This window comes from Lasioglossum baleicum, unplaced genomic scaffold, assembly GCF_051020765.1.
Source record: "Lasioglossum baleicum unplaced genomic scaffold, iyLasBale1 scaffold0130, whole genome shotgun sequence".
NCBI classification, from domain to species: domain Eukaryota; kingdom Metazoa; phylum Arthropoda; class Insecta; order Hymenoptera; family Halictidae; genus Lasioglossum; species Lasioglossum baleicum.
The window spans coordinates 300034-323965 of NW_027469190.1; the positions used below are offsets into that span (position 1 = coordinate 300034).

General features: G+C 50.1%; 2 protein-coding genes across 2 annotated transcripts in view; one reads left to right on the forward strand and one right to left on the reverse strand.

Annotated features, from left to right (window-relative positions):
- LOC143220012 (uncharacterized) overlaps positions 1-23932 on the reverse strand; it is a gene marked incomplete at its 3' end in the record, with an annotated part of 383990 nt that overhangs the window by 300027 nt on the left and 60031 nt on the right. The gene's annotated exons all lie outside the window — the stretch shown is intronic.
- On the forward strand, positions 34-3390 carry LOC143219998 (uncharacterized). Its single transcript, XM_076445761.1, has 3 exons — positions 34-252; positions 355-637; positions 3272-3390. The coding sequence occupies exons 1-3, from the start codon at positions 34-36 to the stop codon at positions 3388-3390; spliced, it is 621 nt and encodes a 206-aa protein (XP_076301876.1).

Sequence of the window (23932 nt, forward strand, 5' to 3'; positions counted from 1 at the left end):
AGGGGAAAGCGACAGGAGGGGATGGGATCCCTAATGAAACATGGAGGGGAAGTAATAAGAGAGAGACTATGGGAGATATGTAACAGGGTATGGAGAGGGGAGGGTTGGCCGGAGGACTGGTCGGAGGGGATAGTAGTGCCGGTAGTTAAGAAAGGGGAAGGAGAAAAAGTGGACGAATATAGAGGGGTGCCGTTAACACAGACAGCATATAAAGTATATGCGGCAGTGTTAGCGGAAAGACTAAGGAAGGAGGTAGAGGAAAAGGGGCTGCTTCCGCCAAATCAGACGGGGTTCAGAAAGGGGGTAGGGACAATGGACAATATATATGTGCTAAATTACGTAATAAATAGGCAGATAGCTAAGAAGGGAGGGAAGATGCTGGTACTATTTGTAGACATGAAGGCAGCGTTTGACACAGTGGATAGAGAGGTATTAGCAGGGTCGATGAGGAAAGCGGGGGTAAGAGAAGGATTAGTGGAGAGATGTGTGGAGGTTCTAAGGGAAACGAGGAGTAAGGTGAGGGTGGAGAAGAAAGAAGGGAAGAGCTTCTGGACGGTTAAAGGGGTAAGGCAGGGTTGCCCATTGAGCCCAATCCTATTTACAATGTTAATAGCGGATATGGAGGAGTTGAAGAAAGGTAGATGGGGGGGTGAAGGTGGGGAGAGAAAAGATTTACATGTTAGCATATGAGGATGATATTGCACTTTTGGCGGAAGATGAAGATGGGATGAAAGGGTTAATGACGAGACTGGAAAGATATATAGATGAGAAAAAGCTGGAGGTTAATGTGGGGAAAACAAAGATGATGAGATGTAAAAAGGGAGGTGGGAGGAGAGGGGGGTGAAGTGGTGGTAGAAGGGTGAAGAAATAGAGGGAGTGAAGAAGTTTAAGTATTTAGGATATGTGATGATGGCGAGTGGGAGGCAAGAGGGACAGGTAGATGAGAGGATGAAGAAAGGGGCGGTGGCTATGAGGCAAGTGTGGGGAATAGGAAAAAGGAAATTTGCGAAAGACTGGGAAAGAAGAATTTGGTTATTGATAGATTAGGGTGGGCAGTAATGAGTTACGGGGTGGAAATATGGGGATGGAAAGAGAGGGAGAAAATAGAGAGAGTACAGGAGAGGTATTTAAGATCGGTATTGGGAGTAGGAGTGGGAATAAGAATTACAGAGGGAGTTGTTGGCAGGTAGGGTTGGTATGAGGGCGTGGGAATATGAGAGGAAGCTGAGTGAGGGAAGAGGAAATGCTGGATGGAGATTAGAGAATGAGCAAGGGGAGGTAGGGCATTGGAGGGTTGAGAGGAGGAGAGGAGAAGGTTTTACGAGAGTAGGAGGTGGAATATAGGGGTAGTAGAGAAGTTGAGGGATGCAGGACGGCTGAGGGGGGAGGATCTGATAAGAAAGGAGAAAAGTATTCAAAGGGAGGAGAGGTGGAGAAGGATAAGGGAGTCGAGGTATAATGGGTGGTATAAGATGATAAAAGGTGAAGGTATACCAGGCTACTTGAAGAAGAATTGGGAGGAAAAGAGATGGCAATTGGTAGCGGGATATAGATTAGGGAGTAAAATGAAAGGGGGAAGGTATTGGGAGGAGGAAGACAGAAGGAGCTGTAGGATATGTGGGAGAGGGATAGAGTCGTGGCAGCATATATGGGAGGAATGTACGGATTGGTGAAGAGATAGAGGGTGGCAAGAAGTGGCGGCAGAGGTGTTAGGGGAGGAAGGGGAAGGGAAGGTATGGATGAAGAGTGGAAGAGATGAGAGAAAGGGTGAGCAGCGGAACCGGGGGTCCAGAGTGTGTGAATGAATGAAGAAGAATGTGTGAGGAATGAGCGAACGGTGTGCTCTCTCTCTCTCTCTCTCTCGTTTAAGTGTAAATTTAAGTTAGAAGTTAGAAGAGTTAAGGAAGGTGAAGTTTGTAAGCGGAGCGGAGTTCCGCGTTTGTAACCCGAAATGGGAAATAAAATACTATTATTATTATTATACAGGGTGTCCCAAAACCCCTTCGACTCCGGGAAATGGGAGGTTCCTTAAGTCATTTGAAGCAACATTTTCCTTTCCTTACCTCTTTCATAACTATGTGTTGACAAATGTGAACAGTGATTGTGAGTGTGGAAAAATTTCAAGGCATCTGTGTGAAATAAACATACGAATTATTTATCGATTCGAAAGTGAAAGTGAAATTCTGGATCGTCGACTTGACCGCGCATCCCTTAGGCCTTCTACCACCGGCTGTGCAGTTCGTCGACCTGACCGTACGTCCCTTAGCTTTCGGTACTGTCGTATACCTGAAGACATCTGTACAGTTCGTCACCGAGTGACCCAGTGACACACATTTCGAAGTAGCAAATGGATTTACGGCTGAATAAGTGAGTTTTCAATACAATCAGTTTCTGCTTCTTCTCTCGTTCGGATAACGTTGCCGTAAGTCGGGTAAAAAGATCCACCCATATGAATTGACAAGTAAAGTTCTTCCGCGACCGTCAAAGAGTCTAAAGGAAATGTTGTTCAGAATCATGGTCTTGACAACATATCCAAAGCTCATCCAAATCGGGTAGAAGATAGTACAATCGATCGATTTACAATTACAAGTTTTTACATTTATCGCGTAAACTAAAGCCGGCTGACAAAAACTGTAAAGGGAAATGTTGTTCAGAATCATGGTCTTGACAACATATCCAAAGCTCATCCAAATCGGGGAAGATTCACATAATCTCGAGAAACTCTTGTTCGTTGCGGCATCGCGGCGTTACACCACGCTCGTCTCCTGGCGCGCCTGGCTGAACGTGCCATCGCGCGTCTAGGTCGTGCTCTGATTGGTCCGTGTTTTTCGTTAATAACTCCTAAACAAAGCCCCGGCTGACATTGGTGCAAAGGAAAATGTTGCTTCAAATGACCTAAGGAACCTCCCATTTCCCGGAGTCGAAGGGGTTTTGGGACACCCTGTATATGATTATGTATTTAACAGATTGAAAATGCCGATACCAAATTCGAAATATCAAGAATTAATAGAAGATCGCTACGGGCCTATGGATGGGGTCAGACCCATAGATTATCCAGACACATATCGTCAACTTTTGGGACTACGATGCGTCAAGGCACCGTGGTATAGTTCAATATATACTCTATTTCAGGACAGAGTATGCAAAACTTGCTACGGCAACATGTCTTGAGCAGACGCCTGGGAACACATAGAAAGTGGATCGCACATACTGTGTGTCCCCTTTGCAGCACGAAGGGCTATAAAATGTAAACGATGTGGAATAAATATAGCGACGATAAAAGATGCCTGGAAATGTCCAGACTGCATAGAAGAACATTTTCATATAACTCAAAACGATTGGTGGTGGATTTATAGAGGAATACTCCGGGAAATCCAACAGCGTTGGTAATCACTACCACCACCGCTTATTCATGAATGAATAAACATATTATTATTATTATTATTCCATTTTTTATATATACAGTGTGTGCCAAAATTCGTGTACTTAATTGAAATGGGAGGTTCCTGAGACCATTCTAAGAGACATTTTCCTTTGCACCAATGTCAACTGCGGCTTTGTTTACGAGTTATTAACGAAAAACACGGAGCAATCAGAGCGCGCCCTGGGCGGCCGCGCCGCGCCGCGCCGCGCCGACAAGCGAGTGTCGGTGGTACGCCGTGACATCGCTACGAACAAGAGTTTCTCGATTATGTGAATGCTCTCCGATTTCAATGAGCTTTGGATATGTGGTCAAGATCATTATTCTGAACAACATTTCTCTTTAGACATTTTGGCGATCGGCTTTAGTTTACGAGATTATCGCGAGAAACTTTACTTGTAAATCCATGGGATCGATGTACTACTAGCTTCTATCCGATTTCAATGAGCTTTGGATATGTGGTCAAGACCATTATTCTGAATAACATTTCTCTTTAGACTATTTGGCGGTTGGATTTAGTTTACGAGATTATCGTAAAAAAAGAGAAGAAGCACAGAAACTGATTGTATTAAAAACTCACGTATTCAGCCGTAAAACCGTTTGCTGCTTCGAAATGTGTGTCACTGGGTCACTCGGTGACGAACTGCACAGATGTCTTCAGGTATACGGCAGTACCGAAAGCCAAGGGACGTACGGCCAGGTCGACGAACTGCATGGCGGTGGTAGAAGGCCTAAGGGATGCGCGGTCAAGTCGACGATCCAGTATTTAACTTTCACTTTCGAAGCGATAAATAATTCGTATGTTTATTTCACACAGATGCCTTGAAATTTCTCCACACTCACAATCACTGTTCACATTTGTCAACACATAGTTATGCACTAATAATAATTGCCATATCCCTTGTACTGCTGCACAAATCACAACAATCAGGTAATGCAATCACTAGACTGCGGATTTCATGCATTTGTAGCAAACATGAGTAGGTGCATTTTAATACAGTAGAGAGATTAAAATAATTTCAAAACACCATAGTATTATTTTCAACTTCTTAAAATGATCACAGTAAGAATCAAATATCTGTCTGGCTCCTGTCCCTTGTAATAGCGGCAGCCAACATTAATGTTGCATAAAGATCCGCAGTCTAGTGATTAGTTTAAATATCACTATCACGAACACAGCTAATAGCAACCGTTAGCTTTGAATTGACAAGTCTTTGGAGATGTTCTCTCTACCGCGGCTCGAACGACACTTCCGCAAGATTTTTCTAAAGAATTTAGGAAGGGCATTTAGAGTGTCGAAATTCGAAATGCACGCTGTAGCACGTTTACGAAAACGAAGGGACGGTTAGACGAAAAATAGGATACGAGAAGGACCGCTTAAAGATTTATGGCAATCACATGTTCAGTTTTTCCTGCAGATTGGTACGCAGAGTCGATGGGTAACCGTTCGAAAACGTCGTCTGTCCTTCTTTTAGAAAGTTTCTTAAGGAAGGTATAGGACAATAGGGATGGTACGCTGACCTGACATTTTTACCCCTTGCTGGGTAAAAGGACGGATGACGTTTCCGAACGCGCGGTTACCCATTGACTCTGCGTACCAATCTGCAGGAAAAACTAAACATGTGTTTGCCGTAAATCTTACAGCGGTCCTTCTCGCGTTCTGTTTTTCGTCTAACCGTCCCGTCGTTTTCGTAAACGTGCTACAGCGTGCATTTCGAATTTCGACACTCTAAATGCCCTTCCTAAATTCTTTAGAAAAATCTTGCGGAAGTGTCGTTCGAGCCGCGGTAGAGAGAACATCTCCAAAGACTTGTCAATTCAAAGCTAACGGTTGCTATTAGCTGTGTTCGTGATAGTGATATTTAAACTGTAACAGACCTGTACGGTGCAGGCCTGTTACTAAGAGACACGCGCCGAACACCGCCGACCGACACCGAGAACCGCCGAACACGCCGTATACACGCATCGCGTCACGACGTACAGTCCCGCGCTCCGAGACACATTCGGCGGGAAACGGACGTCGAGGTTCGGCCATCTTGGCGGACACGGAAATACGACGTCACACATCCGCGTTCCCCCACGCCAGTTCCCCCACCACCAACCTAGGCCTATAAAAGGCGATGCAAACGAGGCACGGGCCTCTTTTCCATCCTAGCCAGCAGCTAGGAGCCTTCTCCAGAATAGTGGTACGTATCGCTATTCACTCTTCCTAAAATTCCCACGCTCTCGACGTCGAGCTACCGACAGCATCGGCCTCCTCGACATCGACAGTTCCCACGGCGGGTACAGCATACTCGCCGAACAGAGAAGACAGCATCTTCTCTGCCGTTCGGCCAGCCGCCGAACCCAGTCTCTCAAGGCAGCACCTTGAGAACTCCGTCAGCCACGGAGACGTTCAAATGAAAGGGACTGCATCTCTTTCGTTTGTCGTAGAACCTTCACGAGCCCATCCCGACTCGTGGTAGGGTTTCCCGGACCAATCCCGCCTGTATCCTGAACGGAAAAGACAGCATCTTTTCTGCCGTTCGGCCAGCCGCCGAACCCAGTCTCTCGAGGCAGCACCTCGAGAACTCCGTCAGCCACGGAGACGTGTAAATGAAAGGGACAGCATCCCTTTCGTTTATCGTAGAACCGCCACGAGGTCCTCCCGACTCGTGGTAGGGTTTCCTGCACCATCCTCGCCTGTACCCTGAGTCGTTATCCGTACCGATCGCCGGGCACGCGCCGCGACGCCCCGATCTCACGACGCCGGTAAACCCACGCACCAGTTACGCGAACGGACGGCCACGCGCCGCGACTCGCGACCCGCGATAGGTTCATGCACCAATTATATCCGGTCCCGCGAAAGTACCTGTAGTGAGGCCCGAAAATATATAAATACATCGTCGTTATTCCTCGCCCCGCGCACTGAGTCATTTTCAGCTTCCGTCGATTCTCTCGCCAGTGATCGAACCTGGCTCGGCGAGCTATTCAGCACGAGAGGACACGACCACCGTGGCAGACGCATCTCGCCGGAAGCAGAACCGTTACATGGCGCCCGAACAGGGACTGGGTGCGAAAATCACGCGTCGGAATAACGGCCACGTGGCCGAATTTCGAGGTTAACGTGCGGACACCTCGCCGGTCGGAAGTGATGCATCGCGCGCGACATCTAGCGTTCGATCAAAGGAACCAGTGAAACCGGACAAGCGTGACAGTCCGCGACATCTAGTGTCGACCGATAGTGACAGTGCCAATGAACACGAGTGAGAGTGCGCGCCATCTCGGGACGCACGGCGTTACTGCAACCGCGCGGGCAGATTCAAACCGCGGCACGTCTCCAGGGACCAAGTGCAGGCAATAGGGCATGCCACAACGCCCTGCACAAGTCACCGCGATACAAGTGAAGCGAATACTGGCCGAACTGCGGCGCCTACGAGTATCAATCACCGGAACCCCGGAGGAACTCCGCCAACATTGGGAGAACTGTATCCGCACACAGACGGAGGATCTGTTCTGCATACCCGAGCAACTGTTCAGAATGGACGAACCGAAACCAGCGGCCAGTGGGCCGCCCGCACAAACGCCCATACAAACACCCGCACAAACCTTCATCACCGTCGAGCCACCGAACGACCCAGGAAGGAACATGGATCGCATGCGTAAATGGGCATGTACCACTGACGGAAAGGACCCGCACGCGTTCGTAGAACGGCTCGCGGAGTTGCAGGAGGCCTACTGCCTCTCCGACGCGGAATTGTTGCGAGGGGTTACCGAGCTGGTACGTGGAGACGCCCAGGTTTGGTATCGTAATAGCAAACATGGAATTACCACATGGACGGACTTCAAGAAAAAGTTCGTAGCTAATTTCTCCGCGGAGCAGACACAGTTACAGCGGGAACGAGAGGCCCGTGAACGTACTCAGAAACCCGGAGAGCCGTTCCAGAAGTATATGCACGCCCTAATCACGCTGATGCGACGGGCCGACATCCCGACCACCGATTACCTGGAAACGGTATACGAAAATATGCTGCCAGAGCATACCGTCGTGATTAACCCGGCCCACGTTAAAGACCTGGACGACCTACTGGGCCAGGTCCAACGGATCGAGAGGGCACTCGAGCGAAAGAATAAAATACAGAAGCCTCTCGCCCGGAGCTCCGCCTACGAAGCCGGTCCGGAGCATCGCACGACCGACGTGGCGGCCACGTACAATACCGGTCAGCAACCGGCAAACACAGCGGGCCCGTCGAACGACACATACAGCCCCGTCACGCACTGCTGGCGGTGCAAACAGCGGGGGCACAACCGCTTCGAGTGTCGGAATATATATCGACGATTCTGTGCACGGTGCGGCCGAGACGGAATACTCACACGAGAGTGCCACCCACCAGGTAATCAACACACCGGACAACCGTCGGGAAACGGGCCAAGGGGCGCGGCCCAATTGAACGACCGCAGGCCCCCGCAATAAATTATACACCCCGGCCACTATTATCCATCCTGATTCTCGGCCGGCAGGTAGAAGCCCTCCTGGACACAGGGGCACAATTGTCGTGCGTCAATGAGGAAGTACAGCAGTGGGCCCGGGAACAGGGCATCACCCCACAGACCACGAACGGCCTGGTCGGCCTGGCCGACGGGTCAAACACACGTCCGAATGGCACGTTGCGCCTCCCGTTTATCACCATGGGGTACGAGTGGGAACACGAGTTCACCATATTGCCGAAGATGGGACCGCAGGTACTCCTGGGCATCCAGACAATTGCCGCATTAGGAATTCAATTACGGCCACCGGCCGATATTGCCTCATGGCCCGTGGCGTACCTCGCCGAAACAAAACCAGATCTGGAAACGGGTTTACGCACCCCCAGCGCCGAGGATCGTGAACGACTGGACGATTTTCTTGCCGGCGAAATGGAACTGTTTAAAACAGTGCCCGGACGCACCAACCTCGTTCAGCACCGAATCAAGTTGACAGACGAAACGCCGATAAAACAACGGTACCGCCCGCGGAATCCAGCGATGCAGGCCGTCATCGACACCGAAGTCGAAGCAATGCTACGGGACGGAGTGATCGAGCCCTCCAGCAGCCCTTGGAGCTCGCCAGTGGTGGTGGTAAAAAAAAAAGACGGGAAGCCACGATTCTGCGTCGACTTCAGGAAACTCAATGAACGTTCGGAAAAAGATGCGTACCCGTTACCGCATATACAAGCGACGCTCGACAAGCTACGCGGCGCCAAATTCCTGACAACGCTCGACCTAAAGAGCGGATACTGGCAGGTACCCCTGGAAGACAGTAGTCGACCACTGACAGCGTTCACGGTACCCGGGAAAGGGCTGTTCCAATTTAAAGTAATGCCGTTCGGTCTGCACTCGGCGCCAGCGACGTTTCAGCGACTGCTCGACCGAGTCATCGGCCCGGAACTAGAACCGTATGCGTTCGCATATCTGGACGACATTATTACTGTCAGTCCGACGTTCGAAGCTCACCAGCAGCATCTGCGTGAGGTCTTCAAACGCCTGCGAGCCGCCGGACTCAGGCTAAACCCAGATAAGTGTCACTTCTGTGTGGACAGCCTCCGATACTTGGGACACGTGGTCGACCAACGAGGGATACGCACCGATCCAGAAAAGACAGACGCGATCGCCAAAATTGCGACGCCGAAGAACATCCGAGACGTACGACGATTCCATGGGATGGCGTCATGGTATCGCCGGTTCGTGCCCAAGTTCGCCGAACTGATGGAACCACTGACCAAACTCACCCGTAAGAACGCGAAGTGGAGGTGGTCCGAGGCCGAAGAAACCGCGTTCCAGGAAATGAAGCGACGACTCGTCGCCGCCCCGATACTGGCGTGCCCAAATTTTTCGGAGCGTTTTACGCTCCAAACGGACGCCAGCGACCATGGACTGGGCGTAGTCCTGACCCAAGGCACAGGAGACGAGGAAAGGGTCATCGCTTACGCGAGCCACACCCTCAGTATGACCGAGCGGAACTACAGTGCGACGGAGAAAGAGTGCCTCGCCGTCGTATGGGGCATACGGAAGATGAAACCGTACATCGAAGGATACCAGTTTACCGTCGTGACAGACCACCAGGCACTCCGTTGGCTGCAGCAGATCGACAACCCGACGGGACGGCTCGCAAGATGGGCCCTCGAACTGCAGCAGTACGATTTCGATATTGAATATCGACCCGGAAAACTCAACTACGTCGCCGATGCGCTCTCCAGAAACACTCCAGTACCAGAAGTAAATCTGCTCCAGTCGAAACAGCGCACCGACACGTGGTACCAGAAAAAGATCGAAGCAGTCCGCCAAAACCCCGCGTCCGTTCCAGATTACCAGATACGCGAGGGGAAACTGTTTCGACACCTGTTACACCAGCTCGACTACAACGAACCAACGGCCAGCAACGCCTGGAAGATGTGCGTGCCGGCGGGGGAAAGGGAGGCCCTCCTCCACCAACACCACGACGACCCCACCGCCGGACACCTCGGCATAGCCAAAACAATTGTTCGCCTGGCGCAAAGATACTACTGGCCCGGAATGTTTAGGGAGGTGGCCCGCCATGTTCGCTGTTGCTCGAGCTGTCAACAATACAAGACAGCACCACAGCAGCCAGCGGGACACATGCACGCAAACCCCGGAACACAACCGTGGCACACGGTCTCCATCGACCTCGTCGGCCCTCTGCCACGTTCACGCCGGGGACACATATGGCTGCTGGTCGCTCTCGATCGTTTTTCGAAGTGGGTCGAACTCACGCCACTTCGAAAAGCCACCAGCGCCGCCGTCACCGCGGCCATTCTGAAGGATGTCGTCCTCCGACACGGAGCACCAGAAATTATCATCACTGATAACGGACGCCAGTTCATCGGCAAACCCTTCACCGAAATGCTGCGGGCCTCGGGAACTCAACATCGACGCACGCCACCGTACTCGCCCCATTGTAATCCGGTCGAAAGGGCCAACAAGGTCGTTAAGACCATGCTCGCTCAATATACCGAGAACCACCATGAGCGATGGGACGAGAAGCTGGACGAAGCACGATTTGCCATTAACACGGCATGGCACGAGTCAACAGGGTACAGTCCGGCGTACCTCAACCAAGGGAGGGAGCTACGACCACCCGGGCAGCACCCGGCTGGAGACAGCTCCGAACCAGCAACACAGAGGTGGGAAAATCTCCGTGAGGCTCAGGAATTGGCCAGGCTGCACCTGGCCAAAGCATTTGGTCGCCAGGAGAAACACTACAACCTGCGGCACCGCGAATGGAAACCCGCCGTCGGCGAGAGCGTTTGGAAAAGAGAACATACGCTCTCGGACAAAGGGGCCGGCATCGCCGCGAAGCTCGCTCCGAAGTACAGCGGTCCGTACACGGTCGGACGCATTGTGTCACCGGTCATCGTCGACCTCCGGGACACTAAGGGGAAGTGGGCACGACACATTCACGTGCAAGACCTGAAACCCCATGCGAGGGGCGCCAAGGGGTCCGGAGAGGACGAGGAGAGTACGGCGGAGGGCGCCGCAGAAGGGACCGCCTCGAACACCAATTCTGGCGGAGCGCCACCACCACGGCGACGCGGCCGACCACGAAAAATAACAAACATTGTTCATCTTTGTCATAGGCAAGCAGCTCCAAAATCGCAGCATCCACCGCAGCAGCAGCGACGACACGCCAGCACGAGGGAAAAGATGGATGATTTTTACGGGGACCTCCGCGACCTGTTCGACGAGCCGTCGAACGTCGACGAGAGACCACCCACGCCGACCATCCCGGAATGGGCAACGCGGACATCGGTGACCGCAGCTACGGTCACCGGTGCCACCGAGGATACACCGATGGAGACCGGGAGACCCACAACGGCGACTGCGACGGAATCTTCCGTACGCCAAGCCGTGCGCTCACGCACCACCGCCAGGGGAGAGGAGGGGCCCACCGGCCGCCACGTGGTGCGCACACGCACAGCGGCAGAGCGGAAGATGGAAGTCACGGCTCGGAAGGCCACCCGTCCCCAACCGGTGACCACTTCGAAGCGGCCCTCTACCGCTAAGCCCGCGGGGACAACAAGGGATACTGAGGCGGGAAGGGGAGCCACCTCGGCACCGAAAACGACGGCCGCCGCACGGCCGAAGTCCACCACACCACGAATACGAGCGGTTACGTGGTTTCCCACCCCAATACGACTCGTGGCCAGACGGCCAGCGCCCGCCGTGGCCAGTGGCATCGCCCCGGTGGATACCCTGCCGCCGGCAACAATAGAGGACCACCGCGAACGGGCCGGTCATCCGCCGTCCGTCCAACCTCACCGGATAGAAACTCCAGAGCCGGCGAAATGGTGGCCCAACGAACCACTGACACCCAAGGCCGAGCGGAGGAACCGATCAACATCCAGGGCGCGGCGCCACAACGCCCTACTGCCAAGGCCCCAACGGGCACGGACCCCAGCCGGGCCCACCCCGAAGGCGACGACGACAGGACAGCGGAAGCCGTCGGAAATCCCCGAACCAGAGGGTTTCGAGACGCCCACACGGCAGCGTGGCCAATCCGCAGACACGCCCACCAGCGCTCAACGACGTAGTACCGGCGACGCCGAGGGTACGGGTCGACAGCCTCGACCCGACCCACGGGCAGGGCCCACCCACGCACGCCCGGGGCCGGCCATCCCGCCTGCAACAGCAGCCCCGACAGAGACGACCACCAGGGAGCGACCCCCAGGGGTAATCCGGCCAAGTGTGGCGACGGCAACGGACCCGGAACTGCCGGAGGAGGAACAGCCGGGAAACAGCGGACAGCCGGTGGCACCATGGCGAAGGGCACCGGGGGCCCCTCGCCCGATCGCCTACGACGGAAGCTACGCACCGTGCCCCACGACGTGGTACCAGCTGCCTAACGGCCGCTACGTGGAGGTACCCAACAGGTGCGTCCAGACGAGGCGGTACCGTGCATCCCTCGAAGACGAGCGATGGATGCTGTTCTTCGAGCCGGACGGAAGACTGCGCCGGTGTAAGCGCCGAGATGGCGCCGGTAGGTAGACGCCCGTACACGGGTGAAACGCGCGCCGTAACCCCTTCTCCCAGCCGGAGAAGGGCACTGGACACTGAAGCCGCTCAAACGCGGACCCGCGCAAATAGATCGTTTATTTTTTTTCTTCCGCGCCAAAGAGATTACTGTTATTGTTTTTCTCCCCTCCGGTCTGTAGGTCGAGCCAACACCAGAGATATGTGTAAGCACGCGCCGCAACCCCTTCCCCCGCCGGGGAGGGGCACTCGGGGTCAACGCGCAAATAGATCGTTTATTTCTTTTCTCGTCCGCGCCAAAGAGAGCATTTTTGTTGTTGTTTCGCCTTCGTTTCTTTTCCGTACGTCGAGCCGAGTCCGGAAACAGTTATAACCGCGCGACGTAACCCCTTCTCCCTGCCGGAGAAGGGCACTAGGTGTAAGCAGTCCAAACGCGGACGCCCCGCGCAAATGGTTTTTTTTTTTTTTTTTGTGCCATTTTGACCGCGCCTTCGACCGCGTCACCAAAACAACATGTATTTCTTTTTCTTTCTTTTTGCGACTTGGCGAACCAAGACTGAGTAGTTGTAAGGATGTTTTTTTGTCTCTATATAAATATATACGTCTATTGTGTTGTCCAACCCAGTACCGTTTACTCGTTACCTACCCCTAGATGTAAGGAACCGATACTACGCCGCCACATGTACACCAGGATACGACTGTCTTTCGTAACTTAATAAATGGGGCCTCGCTCTCTTGCTTTTCGCTGTCCTGAAGGGGGAGGGGGGTGTAACAGACCTGTACGGTGCAGGCCTGTTACTAAGAGACACGCGCCGAACACCGCCGACCGACACCGAGAACCGCCGAACACGCCGTATACACGCATCGCGTCACGACGTACAGTCCCGCGCTCCGAGACACATTCGGCGGGAAACGGACGTCGAGGTTCGGCCATCTTGGCGGACACGGAAATACGACGTCACACATCCGCGTTCCCCCACGCCAGTTCCCCCACCACCAACCTAGGCCTATAAAAGGCGATGCAAACGAGGCACGGGCCTCTTTTCCATCCTAGCCAGCAGCTAGGAGCCTTCTCCAGAATAGTGGTACGTATCGCTATTCACTCTTCCTAAAATTCCCACGCTCTCGACGTCGAGCTACCGACAGCATCGGCCTCCTCGACATCGACAGTTCCCACGGCGGGTACAGCATACTCGCCGAACAGAGAAGACAGCATCTTCTCTGCCGTTCGGCCAGCCGCCGAACCCAGTCTCTCAAGGCAGCACCTTGAGAACTCCGTCAGCCACGGAGACGTTCAAATGAAAGGGACTGCATCTCTTTCGTTTGTCGTAGAACCTTCACGAGCCCATCCCGACTCGTGGTAGGGTTTCCCGGACCAATCCCGCCTGTATCCTGAACGGAAAAGACAGCATCTTTTCTGCCGTTCGGCCAGCCGCCGAACCCAGTCTCTCGAGGCAGCACCTCGAGAACTCCGTCAGCCACGGAGACGTGTAAATGAAAGGGACAGCATCCCTTTCGTTTATCGTAGAACCGCCACGAGGTCCTCCCGACTCGTGGTAGGGTTTCCTGCACCATCCTCGCCTGTACCCTGAGTCGTTATCCGTACCGATCGCCGGGCACGCGCCGCGACGCCCCGATCTCACGACGCCGGTAAACCCACGCACCAGTTACGCGAACGGACGGCCACGCGCCGCGACTCGCGACCCGCGATAGGTTCATGCACCAATTATATCCGGTCCCGCGAAAGTACCTGTAGTGAGGCCCGAAAATATATAAATACATCGTCGTTATTCCTCGCCCCGCGCACTGAGTCATTTTCAGCTTCCGTCGATTCTCTCGCCAGTGATCGAACCTGGCTCGGCGAGCTATTCAGCACGAGAGGACACGACCACCGTGGCAGACGCATCTCGCCGGAAGCAGAACCGTTACAAAACTAATCACTAGACTGCGGATCTTTATGCAACATTAATGTTGGCTGCCGCTATTACAAGGGACAGGAGCCAGACAGATATTTGATTCTCACTGTGATCATTTTAAGAAGTTGAAAATAATACTATGGTGTTTTGAAATTATTTTAATCTCACTACTGTATTAAAATGCACCTACTCATGTTTGCTACAAATACATGAAATCCGCGGTCTAGTGATTGCATTACCTGATTGTTGTGATTTGTGCAGCAGTACAAGGGATATGGCAATTATTATTAGTGCATAACTATGTGTTGACAAATGTGAACAATAATTGTGAGTGTGGAGAAATTTTAAGACACACATTTCGAAGCAGCAAATGGATTTACGGCTGAATACGTGAGTTTTTAATACAATCAGTTTCTGTGCTTCTTCTCTTTTTTTACGATAATCTCGTAAACTAAATCCAACCGCCAAATAGTCTAAAGAGAAATGTTATTCAGAATAATGGTCTTGACCACATATCCAAAGCTCATTGAAATCGGATAGAAGCTAGTAGTACATCGATCTCATGGATTTACAAGTAAAGTTTCTCGCGATAATCTCGTAAACTAAAGCCGATCGCCAAAAAGTCTAAAGAGAAATGTTGTTCAGAATAATGATCTTGACCACATATCCAAAGCTCATTGAAATCGGAGAGCATTCACATAATCGAGAAACTCTTGTTCGTTGCGATGTCACGGCGTACCACCGACACTCGCTTGTCGGCGCGGCGCGGCGCGGCGCGGCCGCCCAGAGCGCACTCTGATTGGTCCGTGTTTTTCGTTAATAACTCCTAAACAAAGCCGCAGTTGACATTGGTGCAAAGGAAAATGTCTCTTAGAATGGTCTCAGGAACCTCCCATTTCAATTAAGTACACGAATTTTGGGACACCCTGTATATATATGTTGAAATATGATTTTGTAAACTGTATGTGTTAGTTGTCATCTTGACCAATGATGTATGTAAGGTTAGGAACTTGACTAGTGTATTGCGTAATTGCGTTTGAAAGAGTTTCCGTTGTAGATCCACGTTATTATATAAAAAGAAATAAAGTTTATTAATTTGTGAATATATATTAAATAAATAAAGCGTTTTCCTCATTATTCTATCAATATATATATATATATATATATATCTTGTGACGTTGCAACGTTTGCGACGTCCCTTCTCCGTTAATTCCGTGCATATTTTCGAGAGCGATAAAGGACCGGACCGCCCTCTAACGGGACACGTACCGAGACAGGATTCGAGAGCGCTCCTTTAAGAGATCCCGATATTATCGAGGACCTCCTAATGACATCTGTCGCGCGTGCCGAGAACGGCAAGTTTCAGGGCCATATATGGAACGCGCAGAAGGAACCACCGACCGTCCGAATTGTCACGGGAAATGAACAATCGCCCCAAGGTCAGGAAGCGCCCGACGGAAAAGCGAATGGCCGTTTCGAGAAATTAGAGCTTGGTGCGAGGACACTCGGCAAGCAAACCGGAGGCGCCGCCAGGACAGCAGCTTGCGAACATCTCGTCCGATACGGACTGACGGAACACCCTGACGTCGTCTCGCCCCATCAAGGGAGAGCTGCCCCGGGGTCGGTGCCCTCGTAGCCAAGAAGAGGAAGCCCCTCCGCTGGTCAAGTCGAGCGATAGGCTCCTTGACCAATTTCGTGATTGCCCGGGGCCCTAGGGCGCGAAGAGGGAACGCTCCTGTGCCGTCGAGTCACGCCGTGGAAACACGCCATAGGCAATTCGGAAAAGCGGTCGAGTGGGGGGGAACCGCGTTCGATCCGCTAGGCGGCCGAAAATCGATGGATCACTGTCGCGCTGGCTATCGTCCGACATACACGCCATTTTTCCGTCTTGTACTGCGAAAGTCGTAATTGCGCCGCGGAGAGGTTACGTGTCCTGTGAGGATTTCCGTGAGCTAGGGACAACGTCCACCCGAGCCCAGCTGTCGCACGCTCTACCGGGAGCCGGTCAATTACATCTGAACGAAAAACAGCACGAGAAACGGTAAGTCGCACTGGTGATCCATTCGGTATTTTCGTTGCGCGCCGGCTCGACCTTCGTCGTGCGAGGACGAACGCTTCCCGTTCCGTCCTCGATAATTCGCTCGCATTCCTCTCGGAATGCTTTGAGATTGTTCGGGAATATTTCGGGAGAGTTTTCCTCTGTAAATTGCGTGCGGAAGATTGTCTTCCGAGGAGTCGCGTTCGTGAGAGTAATTCAATTCGGTATCTTCGCGTTTCTCGAATCCTGTGTCTCCTGTCGAAACGCGTGTTCTGTCCGTCGGCGTTCGATCGCGTAATCGATAACGTACGCGTCGGGGCGATTCACGTGCGGAAGTCATCGCGGCAGTCTCGCAGTTCGCCGGTCATCTGAGCCTCGCGTTTCCGAAGTTCGTGGCGAACGAAACGACGATAATTGTCAGCGGTATCGTTGCGAGCGAAATCGGTAGGACAACCGCGCAGCGAACGGCCATCTTTTCGCTATCTTGTACGAAGAGCGCGGGCTCTCGGGTCGCGGCCACGTGGCCGCTGATTTTGTAAATCAACGACTGCTACAATAAATAGCTCGAGACCATATCGTAGTCGAATTATTCGATTCCCTGTGAGATCCGTCCTGCCGAGAGGGCTGTCCTAGTCACCCCGTGTTCGAACCATCTGGCCCAGTCGCGACGTCATTTTCGATCCGCGTATCTCGAAGATTCGGCTCTCGACCTCGGCTTCTCCGAGCTCGAGCAGTGCTTTGCGTTACGTGTGGCATCCTTGCGGTGCCTGGCGCCCGAACCTTTAGCTTTCGTGAGGAAATCGTCGAATCTTCGAGTCTCGTATTGTCTCGGGCGGACCGCGTGCACTCGGCTTGCACGCGGCCTGGTCTCAGCGCCTGCAAGGCCCGAAGGTAACCGGCTTCCGCGGGTCTAACAGCTCGTCGGAAAAAGGTTAGCGTGACAATATATATATGTATATATTGTAACAGACGTACATATCGTAGGCCTGTTACGAACAAACCCCTAGCAAACCTCCACCGGTTATACACAACGTCGCGATCTAGTAACGTACCACCGGCCTCCTGTCACAACAACAACACCGCCTGTACCGCACGTACCCCGCACCCAGGCCCGTATTCCAACGGGAATCCAAATCAAATTTCCAAAATACTGTTCGAAAGACGGTATACGTCATTATCAAAATACCGCACCGCACCACCATCCCTTACCACCGAACCGTTCCTATAAAAGCCGTCGCGAACAGAGTAAAATCACCTGAGTCTGCCAGCAGTTATCCAGGGACAACATCGTGCGATATTCCAGTGCTGTGAGTATTCTACCTGTAACCGTTGTCCACGTCTCCGCCGTTATCGGCATCCTGGTTCCGCTGGTACGAGCCGTGCTCTACCTCGAACACCCGGTGCGTCACCGGTCTCTTTCGCTAGGCGCGTCGCCTCCGAGAGTCGACGATTAAGAAGCGGTGTGTCACCCCTTCGGCCTCGTCGGAACCCTGCCGTCCTGCCCGTCCGCTGGTGCGAGCCGTGCTACACCTCGAACACCCGGTGCGTCACCGGTCACTTTCGCCAGGCGCGTCGCCTCCGAGAGCCAGCGAACAAGAAGCGGTGCGTCACCCCTTTGACTTCGTTGGAGAACCTCCTGTCCAGTTATCCTGTACTTCCGCTGGTGCGAGCTGTGCTCCACCTCGAACACCCGGTGCGTCACCGGTCACTTTCGCTAGGCGCGTCGCCTCCGAGAGCCGACGAACAAGAAGCGGTGCGTCACCCTTTGACTTCGTCGGAGAACCTCCTGTCCAGTTATCCTGTCGCTCCGCTGGTGCGAGTTGTACTCCACCTCGAACATACCCGGTGCGTCACCGGTACATTTCGTGCGACGCGTCGTCCACGAAATCGGCCGAACTAGAAGTGGTGCGTCACCCTTCGACGTCGCCTAAGAACCGCCTAGAAAGTCACCCTCGTGAGGCGAGTCGCCCACGAGGCCAGTCGAGCCAGACAAGGTGCGTCACCTTGACCGAACTCCCTGAACGACTGTCCGGAGGAACTTCGATGACCCGTGCGTCACGGACATCGAAGGACCACGACAACCCGGCCTAGGTAGGGAGATCACGACGACAGTCGTGATCTAACTCTACTCCTATTCATCCTGCCTGCGTCCTACGCCACATACAGGTTAAGGTAGTACTCTCACGGTCAGACGTTTTAAACTCACGGGCACCGTAGCATTATCACCGTGCACTATATCCTGAGGAACCGTATCCTGAGGCACCGTAGCTTACGCGTCCGAAAGGCAGCGAGTGTAATTTATTTACCCGCAACCGACTCGTCTCAGTTATTTCACCCGTACCGACTCCGTTCCTCGCGTCGTCACTCCACTTGTCGTTTAGAACCCTGGGTCGGCGAGCTGTTCAACACCAAGGAGCCCGAACGCGAGGAAGCCGAACGACGACGAAACACACCTGTTTCAATATATATATATATATATTTGTACTATTCAACGTATTAATAATAAATAATTTATAATTTGCTATTTTTGATATAATTTTGACCATATTTCAAACATCCATAAATTAAAGACATCGAAATACGGCTTTAACAAAATAAATTTCTATACCTTTCAAATAAAAAAAAATCTATTGTAATTCAAATACTAACAATAGCTTTCCTTCGTTACCTTTACATTGATGAGAGTTGAGCCTAATAAAAATAAATAAGAATGACATTTGGGAACTTAATAAACTAAGCGATAAGAAATATTCGTTACAAATTTAAGAACATGCCGATCCCCAGACCAAAATACATACCCGAAGAAGCAATAATAGAAGAATATTGTGGTCCTATGTACGGGGTTATACCAGAAAATCATCCAGAAACATATCGAAAACTTCTGGAACTAAAATGCGTACCTACGCCTCGGTACACATCAATATACACACACTTTCAAGAAAGACTATGTGAAAATTGTTATGATAACATGTCTGAAGATGAAGCTTGGAATCATGAGTTGGGAGGATGGCACATTTTGTGCATCCCCACAATAGCACGTAGGGCAATCAATCAGATGCTCCATTTGCGAAATTACTATTGCAAAACTACGACCTGCCTCAAAATGCCCAGACTGTATTGAAGAGCATTTTCACATGACTAATGAAGATTGGGATTGGTTATATGAAGGCGTAAGCCAAAAAGTAAAACGACGCTGGTGAAAATAACCACAACTACCACACATATACAACCACCCTTGTCAAAGGTGAAAAACTTTGACGATTTTCCTTAGTTGGCTAAGCATTTTTTTAAATAATAAATTATGAACATTAACGTTTAGTTCCTAGGGCGTTCTCAACATAGATATACATTATTCATAAAAAAAATTTGGGCACTTAATCTTCAGTAGGTTTTCCAGGACATCGTTATGAAGAAACGGAATTTTTTCGGTGATAAATCGTATCTGAAAAAGCTTGATCTTTGAACGCTTATTGTAACGAGAGTTTTTAATAACTTTAATTAATATTATCGTTTTCGAATGTAATGGACATTTAAGAATCACTGTGCATTGGTTAAAAATCGATATGAGGACTTTCATTTTTTAGCTCATGAACAGCTAGCGCGTCGATCTGGCCCACTGTGCGGCGCACCAAACCAAAAAACCTGAAAAAATTATACCTTATATTATATAAAACAATACCTATAACAATATACAGCTACTGTAAAAATATAAATGTGGACACTCTAGAACTTCCATGTGAAATCTGCATTTTTTCGATTTTTTTCAGGTTTTTGATTTTTTACAAGCAGGATTTTCACTTTAAAAATCTGAAACCAATTGCAAAGTATGTATTTGGGTTCTTGACATGTGTCAGATTTTTTTCAGAATTTCTAAACATCATTAACTGGGGAAAATAGGCCAAAAACTGATTTCTCGATTTTACCCCATAACTACCCTCCGGATCGAGATACAGGATTGAAACTTTGCACAGTATGTTTTTTCTTGGTGTCCTATCGAATGACCCATCATCGATATAATTCGGTTCAAGGGCAATTTTGACTACCTTATCCGGCTATACCCTTTCCTAAACAATACATTAGGAAACACAAAAAGACATGCGGAAACATTTCATAGCAGGAAAGATAGGGAAATAGCGATGTATTTGTCCGAAAGCGTTGTTTCCAGGGATATTAATATTATGCACCGGCGGAAATCGAATCGTTCAAGATTTCCACTACTATCCACAGTGGTGAGACGTTTTGTAGCCATACCTGCGACACAAGTAACTAGTGAACGGTTATTTAGTACATCCGGAAATATAGTTACAAATTCGAGAGCAAGATTATTACCGGAAAATGTGTGGAGCAACTATGTTTCCTTCATAATAATTTAAAATAAATGCATTAAGAAAACATATTGTGACGTTGAAAATTTTGCGACGTTACTTCTCCGTCAATTCCGCGTATGTTTGAGAGCCATAAAGGACCGGACCACCCTCTAACGGGACTCGTTACCGAAAATACAGGATTCGAGAGCGCTCCTCTAAGAGATTCCGATATTATCGTGGACCTCATAATGACATCTGTCGCGCGTGCCGAGAACGGCAAGTTTCAGGGCCGTATATGGGACGCGCTGAAGGAACCACCGATCCTCCGAATTGTCACGGGAATGTAACAGCATCCCGCAGACAGGAAGCGCCCGATCGGAAGCAAATGGCCAATATCGAGATGAGAGCTTGGCGCGAGGACACTCGGCAAACAAACCGGAGGCGTCGCCAGGACAACAGCTCTACTGAACATCTCGTCCGCTGCGACTGATTGAAAACCCTGACGCCGTCTCGCCCCGTCAAGGGAGAGCTGCCCCGGGGTCGGTGCCCTCGTAACCAAGAAGAGGAAGCCCCTCCGCCGGTCAAGAGAGCGATAGGCTCCTTGGCCAATTTCGTGACTGTCCGGGGCCCTAGAGTTCGCGCGGTGGTAATACGCCATAGGCAATTCGGAAAAGCGATAGAGTGGGGGGGAACCGGGTTCGATCCGCTAGACGGCCGAAAATCGATAGATCACTGTCGCGCTGGCTATCGACCGAAGTACACGCCATATATTACGCTTGTAACCGTATCAATCACATGAGAGTGAGAGCGAGAGGGACTATCGCGAATCCCCACCATAGCGAGCCGCGACGAAATCTGCGATCCTTATCAAACTAAAGGACCGCAGATCATCCCCGTTAATTAGGATGCGCGCGCACCGATCCCCACTCGAGACAGATCAGAGGAGGTCGATGCGCGAAGCAAATTCGTCACCTTACGTCTGGAAGCGGGTCTAATAACACGCGACTCTAATAGATCCGGCGAAAACCGGTACTTGTTCGAGAAGTCAAACCGACTTCGCATTTATAGTCAAACCGCCTAGATTGCTTTCGTCTTGTACGCGCCTCAAACCGAGGAGTCACAAGTACAAACCGTGGCACAGCCGAGTTTAACATCTATTAACGTGTGGAACGATCGTATCGGCGTAGAGTCAAGTGAAAAGGTAACGTACGAGAAGACGGCAATCTAATAGGAAGGTTCGATATATAGAGTCGTGTGATCATATTTAAAAATCATAAATGAACGACAGAACGATTTAGTACGGCTCGTATTTGCGAATTTAGAACCAGAGTGGAGTCTGGCTCGCTGAAAAGCGCCGAAGAAGACACTCTTTAGGTGAAGCTTAGCAAAAGGTGGTAATTGGTAAGCCTAGTTTCTAAAGTGTGAGCCTTGAAACAAAAAAAATTCGAAACAAATTACGAACGTGACTCGTGCTATACAGACATTCTTTAATAATACAGAATATTCCGTTACGTTCATATAGTGTGCAGTTCTTTCTTCTACCTTCGCCACACTCTGGACAAAGTGTCCACACGCTGCAATCCCAAACAGTATCCTTTCGTTTTTGTTTCAAGAGCTTGTATCATCGCCAAATAGATGCTCGTGTTCTTTTCAAGACTTGTGCCAAGTCCGTGGATTTTCTCTTCTCATCGAGATTTTCGTTGCTTCCGAAATGATTTACGATCATTTTATCCTCCTCTGGAGGAGGACCTTAATTTACAAAAACATAAAATAAATGCAACACACTGAGAAACTTACATATATGTAGGGTAGGCGAGGGTGATGAGGGCATCTGAGGACATATGCCTCCTCAGGACGGCCGAGTGTAGGAGCGAGATTCTGAAATGAGTGCGTGCGTTCAATTGTGTGTGTATTAGGGTGGTCCTTAGCTATAGGAGCCAAAAATTTTTTTAAAGATTTTTTTGGCCTTACTTCCCTAACATATGACACTTGGTGAAAAAATGATATGTGCAAAATTTCAGCTCGATCGGGCAATGGGAATCCATGCCGCAGCGCGCTTGAAAATTGTTTATTTTTGAAACTTGATTTTCTCCATTATAGTACATCGTAAATATACATTTCTATATATCGTTGAATTTGTCTTTCCATGCTCTATAACCATGTGCAAATAACGTACAAGGTCATCGTAGAAAAAAGTTCCGCAACTTCAAAATGTCGAAAATTGTATTTCAAAAAAATTTTTTTTTTCAGCATTATATTTACTTCGTCTAACAATACAACTTTTGTTTGACACATTTTTTCATATATTTATTAATAACAAAGATTTGATGTCTCGTTAATTTCGCATATGATTGTCATCAGTCTTTTGGAAGAATTACTGAATGCTTGTAAATAAAATTAGAATTTCTTAAATGTATAATAGTTACATTACGGTATTGTCCCCGAAAATATAATTAAAATTTATCAACTAGACTTAGGAGTGAACGCATATAAGGCAGCGTGAGAGTCGTGCCACTACCAGAGAGCTAGCTACCTGAGGTGCAAATCGTAAAATAAAATCGTAAAACAATAAATCGCAAATAGTCGTTTGGCTATTGGCTTCTGATTTGTAAGAGAGTAAATGCTCGAGGAGGATTAGACAATTTATTTCGAACTTTCAATAGGCTGTTCCGCAAAAGACTGAGCGCCTGAGTGCTGTACGTACAGCGTTGCCTACGAAGCCTCGGCCGATAGCCTTTGTTACAATCATTTGTTTAACGGACATTCACACACACATACGCACACATGCATTATTTCAGCGCGTTGGTCGATCGTCATCGTCGATCGATGGTCAATTTGGTCAATGGTCATTTTGCCAACGATCGCCAACGGTCACTCACGTATACAGAATACAGACACACACACACCCACATTCAAAGAACATAGCAATTCTAGTTCCTACGAGTGAATTTCAAAAAATGGAAACTAGAAATAGTGATGAAATATATTTGCTGAGGCATGACGAGAGTCAAATTATTGGTGCAAAACTTCCTAGTAACGGACAAACTTTGCGTGTATTATTTTATAATTTACGAAAGGTGAAATTGGATCTTCGATCAAGTGCCGCAATAGTTATAAAAGAAGTGGAAGTTTTTTGGGAAAAAGCATGTATTCCGACAAGAAAATCGTACAACAGTATTGACAAATTATTAACGTTACACGAAACTTGGCGAAAGTTACAACGGTCTCGAAAACGCCGCACTAA